General features: G+C 37.5%; 1 protein-coding gene across 8 annotated transcripts in view; it reads left to right on the forward strand.

The window, feature by feature from the left end:
• The first annotated feature begins 308 nt into the window (after nucleotides 1–308).
• Nucleotides 309–20,273, forward strand: part of CPSF6 (cleavage and polyadenylation specific factor 6) — a 30,933-nt gene continuing 10,968 nt past the window's right edge. For 6 of the 8 annotated variants that reach the window (XR_016394973.1, XR_002644278.2, XM_022571572.2 and 3 more), the window contains exons 1-9: nucleotides 309–438; nucleotides 8,267–8,476; nucleotides 10,130–10,233; nucleotides 14,709–14,854; nucleotides 15,776–15,949; nucleotides 16,079–16,189; nucleotides 16,649–17,153; nucleotides 19,263–19,378; nucleotides 19,874–20,027. Coding sequence is in view for 6 of the 8 variants with exons in the window: in XM_022571572.2 (XP_022427280.1) it covers nucleotides 379–438; nucleotides 8,267–8,476; nucleotides 10,130–10,233; nucleotides 14,709–14,854; nucleotides 15,776–15,949; nucleotides 16,079–16,189; nucleotides 16,649–17,153; nucleotides 19,263–19,378; nucleotides 19,874–20,027 (1,580 nt within the window). In the remaining 2 variants the exon portion in view is untranslated. The remainder of the gene's footprint in view (nucleotides 439–8,266; nucleotides 8,477–10,129; nucleotides 10,234–14,708; nucleotides 14,855–15,775; nucleotides 15,950–16,078; nucleotides 16,190–16,648; nucleotides 17,154–19,262; nucleotides 19,379–19,873; nucleotides 20,028–20,273) is intronic. The other 2 variants (XM_022571574.3, XM_022571575.3) reach the window with 1 other exon arrangement.

Consider the following 20,273-nt stretch of genomic DNA (forward strand, 5'->3'; position numbering starts at 1 on the left):
TCTAAAAGCCCTGGCTGTGAGAAATGTAAGAAAAACCGAGAAATGAAAATATCACAAAACACTTGAGTCTGCCAGGGACAACGTGAAACCACAGTCTCTGGAAATGACTGGGACCACCCCCGCCCCGCCCCGCCCCGCCCCGCCCCTCAAGCCTAATCCAGACACACAAAAGAAACCGCTTGTGCCCTTCGAGGTGCAGTTTTGATTCTCCGCCTGCGGAACTGGCGGCAGCGGAGCAGACGCACGCCCCCGGCCGCCCCCGCCTCAGCCCTCGGAAGTGACGCAGCGCGCCCCGCCCCCGGCGCTAGATCCGCTGCTGCTGCCGCGGCGGGCGGACCTGCAGGAGGTAGCGGCGGCGGCGGCCGAGGCCGAGGGAAGATGGCGGACGGTGTGGACCACATAGACATTTACGCGGATGTGGGCGAAGAGTTCAACCAGGTACGTGAGGGCCCTGGGCCCACGCCGCCGAAGTAGGTGGTGCTGCGGCCGGGATGCGGACCCGGGGCCCACCGTGGGCCGCGAGCCGCCGCGGCTGCAGCCCGTGCGCCCTTGGCGCTTGTGGGCCGCGCCGCCCGACCCAGGCGCGGCGCTCCCCTCACCCCTCGTTCTAGCACGTCGTCTTGCGGGCGGCAGGCGCCGCCACCCGCCGCGGGTCCCCGAGCGCGAACGCGGGCCGCCGTGCAGCCGCCGCCGACCCCTCCCTCTCCTCTGCCTCGCTCCCCATTGTTGGCGGCGGCTGGCGGGCGCTTCCCGCCGTGTTAGGCCTGGGCGGAGGGCGGCTTGTGCGCGGGGGGAGAACCGGCCGCCCCTGCGCCCCCTCCCCGGCCGCCGGGGCGAGGAGGAAGCCTGGCGGGGCGCGCGCCGGCCGCCGTCTCGCCCCCGGCCCTGCCGCTCGGGCTCCGATTCTTCCGGTCGCTCCATTTTGTCTCTGTCGGCGCACGGTCGCCTCATGGAAGGCCGCATTCACGGCCCTTTGTATCCCGCGCGCTCTGCTTCCTGCGCTCCCCTGCTCGTGTTTGCGACAGGTTTCGGCGTGGCGCCTTCTTCCTCCTCCCCTCACACTCCGGGAAGGCGGCTTCGTGGCGGGCAAGTTTGCAACAAGTCCTTTGACTTTCGGACCCATGGCTCGTGTTTAAAAAGTCGGTTCGCTGCCTCCCTGCCTCGTTGGCCCAGGGCTTGTAGTGCCTTTGAGGCCCAGTCGTTCGTGCTTGGCCTTTGTGATGAAAATACCTGTGAAGATAGGTGGCCCGGGCGAAAAGGAAGACTTGGACGCCCGAGGGCTGGATGGAACAAAAAAAGGCGGTAGCTCACCAAGAGATCAGAGGTGTGATGAAAGAATCTCACCCGAAATTCACATGGTGTTGGTTTTAAAATAAAGGATTGTAGCTATGACCCGATTTCCGAAAGCAAAATGTTTACTGTCCTCCGAGGGGTTTTGAAAGGCCGGAGAAAGTGAGAATGCAAGGTTTTTCCGGTATCTCACTGGCCACAGTAGCCTAGAAGGACTAGCTGTGGAGCTATGATGTCTGATGTTGGGCATCCTTGCGAAGGGTTGTTACTAGAGTAGTGACGTTTAAGCTGTAAGCCTACTGCTCACATCTCTACTCCCTTTTATGTAGTAACACATTTAAAAAATTAAATTGTGCGTAATTGCAGTGCACCTAATCGCTTTATCTCTTATATTTTCCAGGTCCATATGAGAAGCTTAGTAAAATTCTGGTTAATGTGTTTTTGTGGGTTTTTCCCCCTTCCATTAAGGATCTTATTTGTGACTAGGGGCTAAAGATTTTATTTTAAATAGGGAAAGCTAGAAATCTTTTCTGGTTTTTTTGAGAGATGATTGTGCCCCTGGTTTAAATATTAGAAAAAAAATGCAATTAGCTTTAAATGTTTCCTACTCCGTTAAAGACTGAATATTTAAATGTAACCCACTGTAATCAAACATTAAGTTTGAAATTTTTTTCTTTTTTGTTGTGTTTATATTTTGGATATATGATGCCTGAGTTGTGTCAGTGACAGTTTAGAAAATTACCTTGAGTGCTAAACAGAGTCAGATTCTAACCCTTTTTTAAGGTCAGTAGACGAAGACTTCTCAGGAAATTTCTTTTCCTTTTATTTATCAAATAAGTGTAACATTCCATCGAAAAGGGGTCCATATCTGGAAGCAAAGGAAGAGTTAAATGTTCAAGACAGTCTTCATTAGCTTTCTTACAAGAAAATATATGTGCTTTGTCTTTCTACCCACAATAAAGGAAGAATTGGGCTACAATTTTAGAAGTTGAGCTTTCTTCAGAACCTTTTAATTAAATATTTTTTAGGCTTTTGCCTGTTTAATTTGGGATGGGCATTTCTCTAACCTGTATAGCTGGATGTAGTGATACTTGCTTATCCCTGTGCAGTAACTAGTGCTGACTGAGCAGGAGGTAAGAAGAGGTTAAAATTCTGTGGCCCTGATGAGGAACTGCTTTAAAGGGTTCTTTTAAAAATGTAACTTTTTGTTGATTTGTACATATAGTATTATATTTCACACATAGTTGCATGATTTTTACTAGAAAGATATTTATACTTTTCAATCGGTTAATGGGATTAAAGAGACTTTGTTTTTGTTATTATTTTGCATATCACTGGCCTTTGTAATCTGCTTGCTGTGGTAATTCCTGTTCAAAATATGGCCACATAAGGATAGTTGGTGGATTTTAAGGTTCATCCTTCATTTTTAATAATGTTACTATCATTGAAATATTTATCTGAAATTTTATCAGAATTAGAGGCAACTACAAAATTATTATTGATTGTTTTATTTTGCACTCTTACTTTGCACTGACATTACTTCTGCTGGTTGCTGTAGTAAACTATGACTTTTTTTTGGCTGTGTTGGGTCTTCGTTGCTGCACACAGGCTTTCTCTAGTTACGGTGAGCGTGGCTTCTCTTGTTGCGGAGCACAGGCTCTAGAGCGCAGGCTCAGTAGTTGTGGCGCACGGGCATAGCTGCTCCGTGGCATGTGGGATCTTCCTGGACCAGGGCTCAATCCCGTGTCCCCTGCACTGGCAGGCGGATTCTTAACCACTGCGCCACCAGGGAAGTCCCAACTATGACTCTTTATTTTGTTGTAGTTGAGTAAAATGTTTTGCTAAGTATAACGGGTCATGACTTTGGCTTCTAAACTGCTGTAAACATTTGAAAAAAATCTTTGTTCTTCAATGTGAGCTGTAGTTTTAATTGCACAGTATGCTTTGAAATTCTTTGTAATTCATGTATTTTTCATTTTTTTAAATTTTAAATGGTCATACTTTTATGATGCTTTTTTTTCCATGTGTGTTTTGGTAAAGAACAGTATAATAAACCTATTTCAAAATATGAGATATTCTGCTGTCTTAGAAGAAACTTTCATTTGGATATGGTGTGAGAAAAAGTTAGTAAAACTATAGAATAGTTCCTTTCTTCACCAGATGAATTAAGAATGGAGAATGAAGAATGAAATTGGAGAAAGGGAGAAGGCACAAGGGACTCAACTATTCCTTATAGCTGCTCTTTTAGTTCTTAAGTTGAAGGTCTTTGCATGTAACCAACCAAATTGAGAACAGTTGCTCCAGTGGAAGAATTTGAACTTCCAAACCTCTACCTTGGATTTGGAGTTGAGAAGAAAGTGGATGGTTTCAGACTCTATAGTGTGTATCAATTCAGTTTGAACTGGGATTTGTACTTGAAGGTAGTAGTTACTAGCCTGATATTTAATAATTATAGATTTTTATTTTGACCAAAACTAAATTAAATTTTTTAACTCAATTGTTTAATATATCTTGAGTATTTGTTACATGCCAACAAGGAAGGATACAAAGTTTAGATAGTCTGTCTTTAGAGTGCACTGTAGTGGGATTGGGAGACACATACATAAATATAACACTAACAGGTCATGTGTTACAGAAACCACTCCTTTATGTGTATATTTTATTTTATTTTTTTATGTGTATCTTTATCTGTAGAATTTTTGTTGGCAGAGGAGAGGAAAGTCAGATTCTGTGAACTTCAGGAAAGCTTATGCTGGGTGCGTTGAAATAGTGTGTATTTTGCTTGTTTGGGGAGTAAAAGCTCTTAATGTGGCATTTAGTTATTGATGTACCTGGTGGTAGGTCACTGATAGCAGTGCTCACTTAGTAATCTGACCATCCAACTTTAAAATGAAAATGTATATAGGTAGTGGGAAAAAATTCATTTGGAAGCTAGAGACCTAGACATGCTTATAACTCTACTTGCCTTTATATCATGAGTCGTTATAGTTTATATTTAGTTATTGTGTATCTACTATAGCCAATGTCTAGCTAATTTTGGAAAATAAGTTTATTAGGCAAATATCAGTGAAATCTTATTTCTGATAAATTTATGTTGAATAGAGAACCCTCTAAGATAAGGCTTGTAAGGTGGAAACTGAGGTAGGTAGAGATTGATTCAGAAACTTGGATAGAAGAAATGTTTAGGGGAGCTGGAACTCTTCTTACTCAGTTTTATTATTTATGAGTAGTTCATTCAGTTGCCCACTTTGTGGTTTATGTGGCATATTTTTAGTACCAAGTTGGCTTCCTTACCATTAGTTGAGCTTTTTACAGGGATTACAAACTAATTTTAATATCTACTTGAAACATAGACAGAATCAGAAAATGAAGTATTTTAAAAAGATAAATATGTATTAGATTATTTGCTGTTGGATTTTATGTGCTGGTATATTATATTCTCTTCCATGGTATAGAATACATTTTGTAAATGCAAAATAAAACCTTTCCCCCTGCTATATTTCTCTAAATGGAAATGACTATTAAATTTCCTTTTTTTTTTTTTTTACTACGAAGACTTTGAACAAGTGGCCTTTACTGTGCCATTAGTGGTAGTATCATAGAATGCAGGAGTGGTATTAATACAAATTTAGGACCACCAAAAGCAGTCTTGGGCCTATCAGGGAGAGTGAAAATATAGTACAACTATACCACAGTCATCCCAATAATGGTATACAGTATATCTGTGACATGAAAATTTTATGGGAGGTGATTAGGGAAAGTATGTCTAAAAAATAATTATTTGGAGGGAGGGGTTAATGATAATGAAAAAAAGGTTGAGAAACACTGCTTTTAAAAGGAGCTAATTGAATTTTGGTTATTTTACTATCCATCTTAATTTAAGTGTTTTCTCTGGGCAACAGCTACTCATATATCATGAGGAACATAATCTTGGAGTGTACAATCTTGAAAGGATACCTTGCCTTTAAAATGATTATAGTAATTAGAATGTAGGGAATGAAATAACTTAGTGGATTTTTTAACAAACCCTAAGAGCTGTTGCCTACTGGAATTTATATATAATGTACATACAGCTCTATTGGTGATTAGCTGCTATGAAAAGTAGATAGTTACAATTGGGCAGTATTTGGTATCTAAAATAATTAGAGGGGTAATGTTGATTATTTTTTGTTGTTGTTGTTTTTGAATGCCATTAAAATTTCCTAATGGTAATAATCAAAAGACTACATAGTAGAACTTGACACTGTGGGCTATCTCTCTTTGACAAAGTTTGTCCAATAGACTTTCAGAGCTCACCTTCTTTATTTCTGACCCGTGATATACATTTTCCATAATGTCTGAATGTGCATGTTTTCCCCCTTTTTAGAGTGGGAACAGAAAGTAGGATGTGTTCTGTGTGTGTATATATATATATTTTTTTTTCCTTAATCTGGAGGATAGGTGTGATATGCTAAAGCTGAAAAGGAAGATTACTGATACTACAGAAGAGTATGTGTTTTGAGTTGCATTTTAGTAATGGTGGCAAATGTATTCAGATTCATTAATATTTTTTCACCAAGTCCAAATGCATACCATTGGGGTAGAAGTACAGGCTGTGGCCTTGGAACTGAGCGAAGCTAACTAGTCCACATGGAGATCAAACCCCAGGACCATGGTCTCAATTAGCATCATACTTCAACCAATTGGAAGCAGTCCAGCTACCAGACAAAATGGCTGATCCTAAATATTGGTAGAATCATATCAGTATGGAAAATTGGTTGGTGTCAACATAGGAATTCGTGGATGGACAAAAATAGTAAGTCATGGTGATTCACCAGGTTAGTGTAGCTGCAATTATGCTTGTAAATGATGTCTACTTATGTGAACATTTTCCTAGATTTACAACTGATGAAAAATCATAATGTGTTAACCTGTTTCATGAAAGTGTAAATCTAAATACTTTTATTTTAGTTCTGCTATTAATAACCCTTGCATTCTCTTTTACTCTCCCTCAGACCATATAGTGTGATTATAGTCTCTGCTGAGGAGGATGGAAACACAACTCCTTTTGAATAATAGTAATAATAATTCTACTTGATGTACAGAACTGGATTGCCAAAGAGTCTAAAGTGCCCACTACCCCTTGCGGGAAGGTTTTTAGTATCTTAAGTGTGTGGAATCACTGCTGCAGCCATGCCACCTGAAGCTTCAGCTACACTGAAACTTCATAACAAAACTCACCCTTCTTTTTTCTAATTTTTGCTATCACTGCGATTTGATCATGTTGGTTGGTTTTTAAAAACTCAGTTCTCAAAGGTTATTTTGGTATTGTTGTACAAACAAAATTATGGCATTATTCAGCGACTTGTGGTCTTAGTTTCTGCCCATTGCTAATGATGGTTTTGTTCTCTGACTTACCTTGAGATTTTTGTTCCTTGTTAAATGTTACAGACATTCAACCTGGTTAACAATGTTATGTAGAGATTCTGTTACATAATCAGTAAATTGGATAACTTCGTTATGCAGAAGGTTACCTGAAATGACTTTACAAATTTCAGGTCCCTTTGGCTATGCGTTATAAGTGGTATTTCCCCTTCTAGATTTTTTTCTTCTTTTTCTGTTTCTTTTTAAAAAAATCTTTTTCTGGCTCCCTTCTGAATAACAAAACGACAGCCATGTTCCCTTGGGACCTATAATAAAAATATTTTGTTGATCTGTTCACAGTCATCACAAATATCTTCTCTGTGTCATTCTTTATCCATATAATAGTCCCTAAAACTATTAGCTTTTCCTTATGTACCATTTGTATTCATCCTTAGTGAATTGTATTAATGGAGATGATACGAGTTATGTCTGAACTCTTTAAGTTTATTGTTTTCTAAGTGTAATTGCCTCTCTTCCCTTATTATCTCAAATATTCTACCTCATAAGAATAAAATAGTTCACATCCATCTAGGTACTTGGCGGTGGAAAGGGAGGAAGATAAAAATAGAACTTTTCCTCTGATACTGGCTAGTCAAGCCTGTGGCCCAGTAACTGTTACCAAAGGCAATTTAAATGGTGTTCAGTGTTCTGCCAGTACCTGCATTTCATTTTTCTTGTGCTTATTTACAGATTGAACCCTATTTTTCCATTTTTCTCCTGTTCACATATTTGCTTTTTTTCGTTTACCTCTTACTTGCATATCACTTGGGCATGTAAGTGGCATCTACTAGCATTGCTTTAATTCTGCTGCTGACAATGGCAAAGCTTTACTAGATCCTTGTTCGTATCCCTTTTCTCTTGGCTATGTAGATATCTTTTGCCAGTTGACTAAGAAGTCAGGTAAGCATTAACTCTTTGTTGACGGAGAATAATGAAACTATTAATAGATACTAATTTGGATAGTTTAACCTGTGTTTTATTTATTGTTTCTCTTTCCCCTGTTCATTTGTTGTGACATACGGAATCATTTACATACCCACATTTCTTTATCCCTTTCCTATGGCTTAGCTTACTATGCTTTTTCTAAAACTAATAGCTTTCAGAGTTGGGAAGCAAGATACTGAATACCAAAGAAAACAATAGTTGTATTTTTCTGTTAAATATTAAAATATTTGTAATGGCTCTGATTTTTGTGATATTTTTGTGTCAAAAAAATGTAAGCCCATCTATTTGTATTCATGTGTTGTTACTTTTAGAGTATTTTATTTCCATGGAAAGTTTTTTATTATTTATTTTGTCTACATGTTATTCTATTCCTAGAGGAATGTTATTTCCTGTATTATAATAAATATCGGTGGGAAAATAGGATTGATTGTATAGAAATTCGCTTTATAGGCACTGTTCAAGAAGAATACGTCTGTGGCATAAAATGAAAAGATTTGTACTGAGATCTTTGGCTGTTTCTATCTTCTACCAAATGTTTAAAACAAAATAGTTGAATGAATTTGCATTCAAATCTGTTTAGTAGTAGTCTGACTGTTGTATAATCTAGAGCATTATTTCTGTATCTCAGGAAGCTGAATATGGTGGGCATGATCAGATAGATTTGTATGATGATGTCATCTCTCCATCTGCAAATAATGGAGATGCCCCAGAAGATCGGGATTACATGGATACTCTCCCACCAACTGTTGGTGATGATGTGGGTAAAGGAGCAGCACCAAATGTTGTCTATACATATACTGGAAAGAGAATTGCATTATATATTGGAAATCTAACATGGGTAAGTGACTTAACATATGAATTAAAGCATAGGTGATTGATTTCAAACTGTTTCAGTAGTTGGTTTTCTCCAGTTTTATAAAATAAGAATTTGAAGTTACTAGATTGGTTCTACATGCTTGCTTATGCAACGAGGAGGGAAATAGAAGTACCTTTAAAATATCGTAAATTCCAAATCTTCTAGTTCTGAATTTTGTAGACATTCAACTTGTTTTGGTAGAGATTCCAGTTAAATATAGTTCGATTTTATCTTCAAATCAATTCTTTTTATTTTACTACTCCTACACTTCAGCTATCCCAGTTTTACAAAGAAAAATGCTCACATAAAGTCTCAAACCGAGATTCAGAAGTGCAGGAGAGAAACAGAATACAACTCCTGGTTTTAAGAGTTTTCATTATCTAAATCATACTACAGACGTGTTGAGTTTCATTTTTGCTCATAAATTTGAAATCTGATTTATGGAAATGCTGCTATATACATTGTATTTTAATTTGGGTTATTTATGAGACCGTAGGATTATTATTGGTTAGGAGTTTCATTAGCTGGATGTTCAGTGTTATCTATATTTCATTAGTATTAAATCTTTACTAAAATAGTCCTATAGAATTTTTGCATCTCTACTTAGAAACATTTGCTACACATAATTGAAAATTTTTTAGTTGTCTAGAAACCAAAACTTGTTACTGTTCCATTTCCTTAATAGCATTTTATTTTTAAATGTTTACATTTTTAAAAACCTAATTGATCTATCTCCCACTACCCAGTCTGAGGAAATTTTTTTTTTTTTAAGTTTTTTGGGTTTTTTTTTTTTTTTTTTTTGATATGGACCATATTTAGAGTCTTTATTGAATTTGTTACAGTATTGCTTCTGTTTTATGTTTTGGTATTTTGGCTCTGAGGCATGTGGGATCTTAGTTCTCCAACCAGGGATCGAACCCACACCGCCTGCATTGGAAGGCAAAGTTTTAACCACTGGACCGCCAGGGAAGTCCCTGAGCAATTTTTAAATATTAGAGACAGTAGCAATGTAGTTATGAAGAGTATGGTTGCTAAGTAAGCCTCTGAATTTTAGTTTTTACATATGTTAGTTTTATAACCTTGGAAAAGCTCTTTAACCTCTCTATAACCTCTCTATCCCATGTGTAAAATGGGAGTGATATAGGACTTTTATGTTTTAAGAATTAAATATTTGATATAAAGTACATGGTAGGTACTCAATACATGTTAGGTGTTTTGTTTTGTTTTGTTTTGTTTCCATCTTGCATTGAAACATAAGATGGAGTTTATTTCCCCAAATAATTTCCTTTAAGGAAAGGAAGTGACAAGTGACATTGGTTTTATTGAAAATTTAAAGTTGTAGCAGTTGAAAGCTGGAAGAGACCAAAAACTCATTAAGAGTTTAAAAAAAAAAAAAAATCTATGTTCTCTCTAAGGGTATGTAGCTTCTAATTTCCAAAACTTATCAAGGGATAAAATTATATCCTCAGATGCTTTTGTGCTATTTAAAAATTGAAGGCTGACTGGCAGTAATTGTACTTAATTTGCACTGAGCATTTTCTCTTGTTTATCCTAAGTTTACCCTTAAAAAATAAATGGAAACAATAAAAATCTTGGATATGTTTTGATGGTTAATGAGGGGGAAATATCTTGCAGTGGACAACAGATGAAGACTTAACTGAAGCAGTTCATTCTTTGGGCGTAAATGATATTTTGGAGATAAAATTTTTTGAAAATCGGGCAAATGGCCAGTCAAAGGGGTAAGAATTTTGTTTTAATTCTTTTTTTTCCCTAATGGAAGTTAGTAGCTAGTGATTACAATTTTGGCGGTAACTTTCCTTGAAGTTAATGCTAACTACACATGTGTAGGATGTTTTATTTCTACATTGTCAGGAGGTTCTTGGACAAAGATTCATACTCATTTCATGTATCCTGTGATCTACCACACTAAAACTAGTGGAGCTGGGAGTGTAGATAGATTAAGTTTCTTTTCCAATTTTCCTGAATTTTCTCCATCTATGGTTGAAATGATTTTTGAAATGACAGTTTGAAGAAGCATTGCTATCCCTGTAATTAAGGGATAGTGGAAGATGGGCAACTGAAGAATAATGTAACATGGATGTTTTGCTTTATTTTTTTAAACTATTAAACTACACAAATGAGGTAGGATCATTACGGGATCATTATAAAATACAGATGTCGAAATGTAAGAAAATAAAAAGCCACAATCTCATCATCCATAGATGATCGCTCTTGACATTTTAGTGAATATACTTTCAGGTTTTTAAATTTTTACTGCAAAAACAATAGAATTACAACTCAGGTTTTATAATGTATTTGATACACGGAGTAAAACAAATATTTAACAATAAACATACATCTTCCCTAATGTATTAAGTTCTTTCTATCATACCTTGTATGCTACCGTAATTTATTTTACCATTCTAATTTTTGGTTATTTGGGTTTCCAGTTTTTGCCTATTATAAATAATGTTGTGGCAGGCTTCGTTTTATATAAATCTTTAGGTTCAGATTTTGGACTTTTTAAAAGGTAATTTGCTAGATGCAGAATGATGAAGTAAAAAATATGCTTAATGTACTTACTTTATATTGTTTAATATGCCAGTTTTCAATAACTAGAATATTTTCAAAATACGTACAGAGTCTGACTGCTTTTCATGAACTTCACTTCTACTACCTGATCCGAGCCACTGTTCTCTCTTACTTGAACTTCTGTAATAGCCTCCTACGTGGTGTTCCTGCCTTCACTCTGATTCTCTACAGTCTATATACATGATACATAGCAGAAGTTGAAAAAAAGTGACATCAATATTTGCCTGCTCAGAATTTTCTAATGGTTATCTATTTTATTCAGAGTAAAACCCAGAATCTTCACTGTGGCCTACAAGGCACTAAGACCAGTTTCCCCACTACCTCTCTGACCTCATCTCCTGCTACTCTTTGCCTTCCCTATGCTGCTTCAGCCACATTAGTCTCTGATGTTCCTCAAACACATTGCTACTTAAGACCTTTACACTGTTTCTTCTTTTTGGTTTATTTTTTCCCAAAATGTCCACATTTGGGATCTGTCACTTCATTCAGGATTTTGCTTGAGTTCCCTTCCCTGGCCACCCTATGCAAGACCTTCTGCCTCCATCACTGTTTCCTTTTTTTAGTTTTTCTTATGATGTATTTTACTCGTTTATTGTCTTGTCTCCTACTAGGTTTAGATTGTAACCTCCATAAGAGCTTGGCTCACTGTTGTATCCCTAACCCTAGAATGGTGCCTGGGATATAGGAGGTGGTGCTCAATAAATGTTTGTTAAATTAGTGAATTAATTAAATTATTTCTAAATGTTGTGACCCAAGATAATCTTTAATCAGACAGCAGACTTTTTTGACCAAGGATCTAGTTTGTTTTTTTTTTGCGGTACGCGGGCCTCTCACTGTGTGGCCTCTCCCGTTGCGGAGCACAGGCTCAGCGGCCATGGCTCACGGGCCCAGCTGCTCCGCGGCATGTGGGATCTTCCTGGACCGGGACACGAACCCGTGTCCCCTGCATCGGCAGGCGGACTCTCAACCACTGCACCACCAGGAACCCCAAGGATCTAGTTTTTTTTTTTTTTTTTTGCGGTACGCAGACTTCTCACTGTTGTGGCCTATCCCGTTGCAGAGCACAGGCTCAGCGGCCATGGCTCACGGGCCCAGCCGCTCCGCAGCATGTGGGATCTTCCCGGACCGGGGCACGAACCCATGTCCCCTGCATCTGCAGGCGGACTCTCAACCACTGTGCCACCAGGGAAGCCCCAAGGATCTAGTTTTTTAAAAAATATTTATTTATTTATTTTGGCTGTGCTCGGTCTTAGTTGTGACATGCGGGATCTTCGTTGCAGCATGCGGACTCAGTTGCAGTAGGCAGGCTTCTTAGTTGCGACATGGAGGCTTCTTAGTTGCGGCGTGCGTGTGGGATCTAGTTCCCCCGATCGAACCTGGGTCCCCTGCATTGGGAGCACAGAGTCTTATTCAGTGGGCCACCAGGGAAGTCCCAAGGGAGAAAAGGCTTCTAAGAGTCCTTCTGAGAATAATTTAGAATATTGTATAACTGTGAGTTGACGCTCATTCATTTTTTTTTTCTATTTTAACTTTATTTTTCCTAGTGAGATATAATCACATACTACAAAATTCATCATTATAAAGTCTTCAAATCAGTGGGTTTTAGTTTATTTATAAAGTTACACAACCATTACCACTGTCTAATTCCAGAATATTTAATCACCCCCAAAGGAAATCCCATATGCATTAGCAATCTGTCTCTGTGGATTTGCCTATTCTGAAATGGTATCATAAAGAATGTGGTCCCATGTGACTAGCGTCTTACACTTAGCATAATGTTTTCAGGGTTCATCATGTTGTAGCATGTGTCAGTACTTAATTTCTTTTTATAGCTAAATAATATTCCACCATGTGGATACACCACATTTTAAAAATCCCATCCATCATTTGGTGGACATTTGGGTTGTTTCCATTTTTGCTATTATGAATAAGACCCCTATGAATATTCATATACCAGTTTTTGCATGAGCATATATTTTCTTTCTTTTTTTTTTTTTTAAGGAAATTGTTTCTTTCATCTAAATAGGTTACACTGTTATTATATCTTCTACCACTGCTACTACTTGATTAAATAGCTTGAATTTGGGGCTGTTTTATAAAATGTTAATTTTGAAAAATAATTTTGTATTTTTAAACACTAGATAGATTATCATAAGCAAAGTGAGCTACTCATACTGTGAGAAGCACATGGAGATGAGATCTGACTGTGGAAACTGTGTACTAAGCATCCCATTTCTTCTTCATTCTAAGGTGCAAATTCTCTGGGAGCCAACAATGGGTTAAATTGCACTATTAACTTTTTTTGTCTTGTTTTGGGGGAAGTTGATTATTGGTCCAATACATTATACCTGATTTATGTATGTTAATTGTGTAAACAGGGAACTCTGTAATAATACTGATAAATAATAACATCAGCGTAGCATGTGAAAAAAAAAGATAGGTTACACTGTAGTCCCCATATGATTTGGCAGTATTCCAGAACCACCCTTTCATATAGACAGACAAATATTTAGTGAAAGAAGTTAAATTTATAAATATTTATAAAATTTCCATTTTTTTTCTTATAAATTATGCCCCTGTGAATATTCATGTACCAATTTGTGTGAACATATATTTGCAATTCTGTTAGGTACACGTGTACACCAGGAGATTTATTTTTCTGCCATGAGGCTTGCAGGATCTCAGTTCTCCAACCAGCGATTGAACCTGGGCCACGGCAATGAAAGCGCCAAGTCCTAACCACTAGACAGACCACCAGGGAACTCCCAGGAGAGAAGATTTATTGGATTGTATTTTTAACTCTGTATTTAACCTTTTAAGGAGCTGCCGGGATGTTTGTCAAAGTGGCTGCACTACTTTACATTTTCCATCAAACAGTGTATGTGGGTTCTAGTTTTCTCCACATCCTCACCAGCACTTGTTAATTGTCTTTTTGGTTAGTGAATGTGAAATGGTATCATTGTGGTTTTAATTTACATTTCCCTGTTGGCTAATGATATTGAGCATCTTTTCATGGTGACATTATTCATAATAAAAAAGTGGAAACAACCCAAATGTCTTGTCAATTTTTGGAAAATGTGGTATATCCATATAATGAAATATTATTCAGCCATGAAAAGGAATTAAGCACTGACACATGCTACAACATGCATAAACCTTGAAAACATTACACTTAGTGGAAAAAGCCAATCACAAAAGACCACATACTGTATAATTCCATTTATATGAAGTGTCCAGAATAGGCAAATCTGTAGGGACAGAATGTGGATTAGTGATTCATTAGGGTTGGAGGATGGGAAGAAATGGAGTGACAGCTAACACTTATGGGGAGTTTTTTGAGTGATGAAAATTGTTTTTAAAATTGATTGTGGTGATGTTTGTAAAATTCTGAATATGCTAAAAAAAATAAACCACTGAATTCTATACACTTAAAGTGAGTAGGTAGTATGATGTGTTGTTATAAAAAAAAAGTTAAAGATCAAAGTGTGAGCTTTGTATATTTCTAAGAAATATTTTCCGTTTTCTTAGGTAAAATTAAATTCAGACCATTTCCTTTTTAATAAGAGTAATAACAGTTAATCCCTCCTCACTTTCTACCCACACCCCTTTAAACATCTTTTAGGTTTGCCCTTGTTGGTGTTGGATCTGAAGCATCCTCAAAAAAGTTAATGGATCTGTTGCCTAAAAGAGAACTTCATGGTCAGAATCCTGTTGTAACTCCATGCAATAAACAGTTCCTGAGTCAATTTGAAATGCAGTCCAGGAAAAGTAAGCAACCCCTCAAAGGCTTTTATTAAAAGTTGTACATTTAAAAAAAAAAAAAAAAGTTGTACATTTTAACTAATCTTGGTAGCATTTGTTAGATGTTATATTGGAGAAGTCGTCTTAATATTTATACTTAGTATTTAGTTCATTGGAGAATCCATTTTAGAAAGTCCATGCTTTGAATTTGATTTAAATTACCGATTATGACTGGTCCCGTGTACTGGGAACCTACTCCCGTTTTTCTGTAGATGTCACAGACCCAGCATTATACAACAGTGTACAAGTTCTATAGCCCTGTCATTCCCATCGTAAAAAAAGGAAGAAACTACATTCTAATCCTTAGATTGAAGGAAAGTTATGTGGGTGTCTGTTATGGTGGGGGAGGAACCATTGATAATCAGAAAGTATTTGTTGATTTTCTGCTTAGCACCAAGACCTTTCACTACTTGGTAAAGTGGCTATAGAGAAGATTTGCCATTATACACTTACAAATGTTATCACTTAGAGATAAATGGATGATCAGGCAATTAACAGAAATTCAAGTGGTTGTTTCAATGTTCTAGCACTTAACACTCAACTGACGAATGTTACAAAATTTAAATGATTATACTTACTGACATTTAGATTTCTGTTGGAGAATTTTGGTCTTGGCGGCTGCAGAGTACTGGTTTTTTGAAAGTAACTCATGTTTGCTTATTGGAAATACATTTAAGCCTGGATCTTTTGAGGCTTCAAAAGAACTTAAATAGATATGAATGTTTTCCTAAACTGGTACTTCTCATGTAGTTTGGACAGGCCCAAGGCATCTGCAAGTTAGTATATAGTGTAAATGAACTTTGAAATAGAGTTGTTTCTAATATCTAACAGTGGTTATGTATCAGCTATTTTAATAAATGCTATTTATGAGTATTTGGATATTTGCAGCTACGCAGTCAGGACAAATGTCTGGGGAAGGTAAAGCTGGTCCTCCGGGAGGCAGTTCACGTGCAGCCTTTCCACAAGGTGGTAGAGGACGGGCCCGTTTTCCAGGGGCTGTTCCTGGTGGGGACAGATTTCCTGGGCCAGCAGGACCAGGAGGGCCACCTCCACCTTTTCCAGGTAAAATTTTTCTTAAATTACCATGGATAAAATGTGTCTACCTAATACCTCTTTTCCTTTTCTCTCTTTTTCAAGTAATGCATTATTAATGTGACTTACTCTCCTTGTTATGCTATTTTTGGAATCCAGGAAATTTGATCAAGCATCTTGTTAAAGGAACTCGGCCTTTGTTCCTGGAAACTAGGATTCCATGGCATATGGGGCACAGCATAGAGGAAATACCCATTTTTGGCCTAAAAGGTCTTTATTTTTCTCCAAACTTGCTTGACTTATATATAGAATATTTACATCCGTCTTATTTTCTTACCTCTTAAAAAATCCTTTCAGGACCATTTTTCCTTGTTTCACTTTCTAGCTTGGCATCAGAGTAGACTATAAGGTGGGTGATTTCACTGTAAGAAGTGTGTGTACGCTGAAAGATGGAAACTATCTCTAAGCAATGTAATCTATTAAAGTTTTTGTTTCAGTAATTTTTCTTAAGCATAAATTGAGCTAGCTAAATGTGTAAGGATAAACTTCACCTTTGTAATTGTTAGTGTAGCATTTACCATATGGGTTGCATTTAAAGAGAAAGAGTCTTGGTCTATGAGTTACGCTTTAAAAGTATAATTTTGGCGTGAAGATAAACTGCCTTATTGAAGTGTTTTTTCTCTCTCTCTCTCTCTCTCTCTCTCTCTCTCCCTCCCCTTTATTCTATAGCTGGACAGACTCCACCACGTCCACCCTTAGGTCCTCCAGGCCCACCCGGTCCACCAGGTCCTCCACCTCCTGGTCAGGTTCTGCCTCCTCCTTTAGCTGGGCCTCCTAATCGAGGAGATCGCCCTCCACCACCAGTTCTTTTTCCTGGACAACCTTTTGGGCAGCCTCCATTGGGTCCGCTTCCTCCTGGTCCTCCACCTCCAGTTCCAGGCTACGGCCCCCCTCCTGGTCCACCACCTCCACAACAGGGACCACCTCCACCTCCAGGCCCCTTTCCACCTCGCCCACCTGGCCCTCTTGGGCCACCCCTTACACTCGCTCCTCCTCCGCATCTTCCTGGACCACCTCCAGGTGCCCCACCACCAGCTCCACATGTGAACCCCGCTTTCTTTCCTCCACCAACTAACAGCGGCATGCCTACATCAGATAGCCGGGGTCCACCACCAACGGATCCATATGGCCGGCCTCCACCATATGATAGGGGTGACTATGGGCCTCCTGGAAGGTAAGTTAGTATGTATCTATAAAAGTAGACTTGGTGTATTTGATCTGCAAAAGGTATTTTTCTCTGTCAGTGAAGTTTTAAAAAAATCATGACCTTTTCCCCAGGTACATAATTTTTTGTATTGTTTTCTCTTAGAAGAAGCAGTGTGATATGGTGAAAAACATACTGAACGGGGTTGGGAATAATCCAGCTCTGCCACTTATACAGCCATGTGATTTTAGGGCAAGTCACTTTGTTTTCATCATTTTTAAGTTAAAAGAGGTTAATAAAGATAACTTAAGCGAGCAAATGGGATCCTTAAGCTATTTTCAAGGTTTTAAAGTCAATCTCATTTACCATTGATGACATTACATAGAATGGTAAAGTTTCTTCATTGGTTTAGGAATTAGGTCAGTTTATTAGATAGGTACTATTGATTATCTCATGCTTATCAGGAGTCCTGAGTAGCAGAATTACTAGCTTTTAATTAAAATGGGAACATTAAATAATTTACAAGCATATTTGGGTAGACAAAGACTTGTAAAACACAGACTTTATGGAAATTAAAATGGTTAATGGCAATCCTTAGAAAGAAGCTGCATGGAAGTCACGGTGGAACTAAGTGATCCCTAAGCCCCCTTTCAAAATACTTTTAAAGCTATCCATACTCAAATCATAATCTAGAGATTAATCTCTAAGAACTACTTGAATTTGCCTCGTTCAGTTTCTTCTGAGTTTATCATTTGATTTTATATTCTTTAACTATCACTGTTGAATGACTTTGTATTTTGTTTTGTCTGACAGTGTTCTGCAGGGATGGATTTGAGCATCTGCCTAATTCCATACAGTTGCACAGGGCCAGGGAAATAAATTTGATGTTGTAAACAAAGTCTCCTGACATTTATTTACCATAGAGCTTGTGTCTTTATGTGACTGCCAAAATTGCTTCGTTTTCTTTTGAAAAACGTTATAACTAGGAAGCTAGCACAACTTTTCTCCTGTTCAGCTTAATTTCAGTGAGCAACTACCTATTAAGTGTCCACTCAGTGTATAGGGGTGGGTTAGGTGGTTTGGTTTGACAGTTTAAAATTTGAATCTCATGTCTTTTTTCTAACATAATAGAATTTCTACAGTGTCAGTTTTTCTTAAAATACATTTGTGTATATATTTTTACTTATTATTGAGTAATTTTTAATTGAAAATTGGAGAAAACTGATTATCTTGCGTGGGTTTTTTTTTTTTTAGGGCATCAGATGGGTATGAGTCACAGAAATTAATTGAAATCATGCATGGATTTTGAACAACTTGTGATTTGGTTGGGCTGTTTATAAAGTTTTGGGAATAACAATAATACCTTATAAACATGAAGAAGGTTATATTAGCTGTTTCCTCATTTCATTAGAATGAACTGCTACTGCTTACCTCAGTTCAACATCCTACGTAGTAACTAATAACTAAGATGGCAAAAAGTTTTACCTTTTCCTATACTGCACATGCAGTCACAATTTTTAAAGTTGTCCAGCAGCTTTAGAAAATCTTGGAATTTTACTGTTTTTTTTCCAACAAATATTTACAGGTACTGAGTGCCTTTTATTTGCCAGATATCCTTCTAGGGATTCAGTGGCAAACAAGATAAGTCTAAAGTCTTCTCCCTCCTGAAATTTTATTAGTCCAACAGACATTTATTATCCTTCTCTTATGAATTGGGCCTTGCGCCTAGAGGATCCAAATATAAATGAAACCAAATTCCATCCCTTGATAGTGTAGGGTTGTATTTTTTGCAGTCAGGATTTTTTGTTTAGATATACATATGTGTCGGGACATAAGAACAATTTATTATATCTGTTTTTGTATGACTCTGAAAAATAGTATATTATACTTACGTAAATACATAATTTCTGGCCTCCAGAAAGATGAGGTTTCTAAGTTGCTACTTTATTTCAGCTGAAAGATAAGGGAATTTTGCTTAGACCTTCTCTCTTCGTAGGAAAAAGATCACATTTCAATCTGAAAAAGTAACTATTAGCTCTAAGGCACTTGTCAAAAGCAATTATTTGAATTGCTTTACACTATTGTGACTAATTTAGAAAATCTTTTGAGTATGATTTAAGGTTTATTTCGATTTTACAGGGAAATGGATACTGCAAGAACACCACTGAGTGAAGCTGAGTTTGAAGAAATCATGAATAGAAATAGGGCAATCTCAAGCAGTGCTATTTCAAGAGCTGTGTCTGATGCCAGTGCTGGTTTGTATATTTCTTTCTGTATTAACATTTCTTATTTATGTTATTAGGAATGACCTAAAAAGTACAGTCTTGAAGATGGGTCATCTACATGTAGTAGTTATTTTTATATTTACAAATCATTACCTATACTTTATTTAAAAGGCATTGAAGGGAACTGTATGTCACAGTGTAGTGGAAAAACCCCTAATTTAAAAATTTTAGGTGTAAATTTAAATATTAGCCCTGACATTTAATGGCTCAGGGACCTTAAGGCAGCTCATTTATTCTCATATTTACTAAATGATTATGTGTTTCACACAGCTATAATAGTAACAAATGGTGTTAACTTCATGTACATTAAAGCCTTTCAGAATGGTGAAACTCTGAGAAAAATTAAGACATCTTCTGTAGTGATTTTAAAGTGCATTCCTTTTGTAAAATGGTTGCCCCAAATGGTTTGGTGGTATTTTGAAAACAAAATTTATTTGACTTCGGCCCCTCTCCTTCCACTTACAGGTGATTATGGGAGTGCTATTGAGACATTGGTAACTGCAATTTCTTTAATTAAACAATCCAAAGTATCTGCTGATGATCGTTGCAAAGTTCTTATTAGCTCTTTGCAAGATTGCCTTCATGGAATTGAATCCAAGTCTTATGGTTCTGGATCAAGGTAAAACTTTCCTGTCTCATGTCTGTTTAAAACTGCTGCTTTGCAAATAGAAAAAATACTGTGTTTGGGACTTTATAGGACTTTGATTTTACTTATTACTGTTTACTTAGCAGCTAGTGTGATCTTGTTGTTGTTTTTGTTTAAACCCTAAATCAAATGTTAGGTGTTTGCTTGCTTAAAACCTTTCAGTGGCTTCCAGTTATTCTTAGAATAAGACTGTAAATATTGAAGTGCTGTGTGATATAG

The sequence above is a fragment of the Delphinapterus leucas genome, chromosome 11, assembly GCF_059928025.1.
Source record: "Delphinapterus leucas isolate spDelLeu-1000000601 "Yukka" chromosome 11, BTC_Dleu_Yukka2, whole genome shotgun sequence".
NCBI lineage: Eukaryota > Metazoa > Chordata > Mammalia > Artiodactyla > Monodontidae > Delphinapterus > Delphinapterus leucas.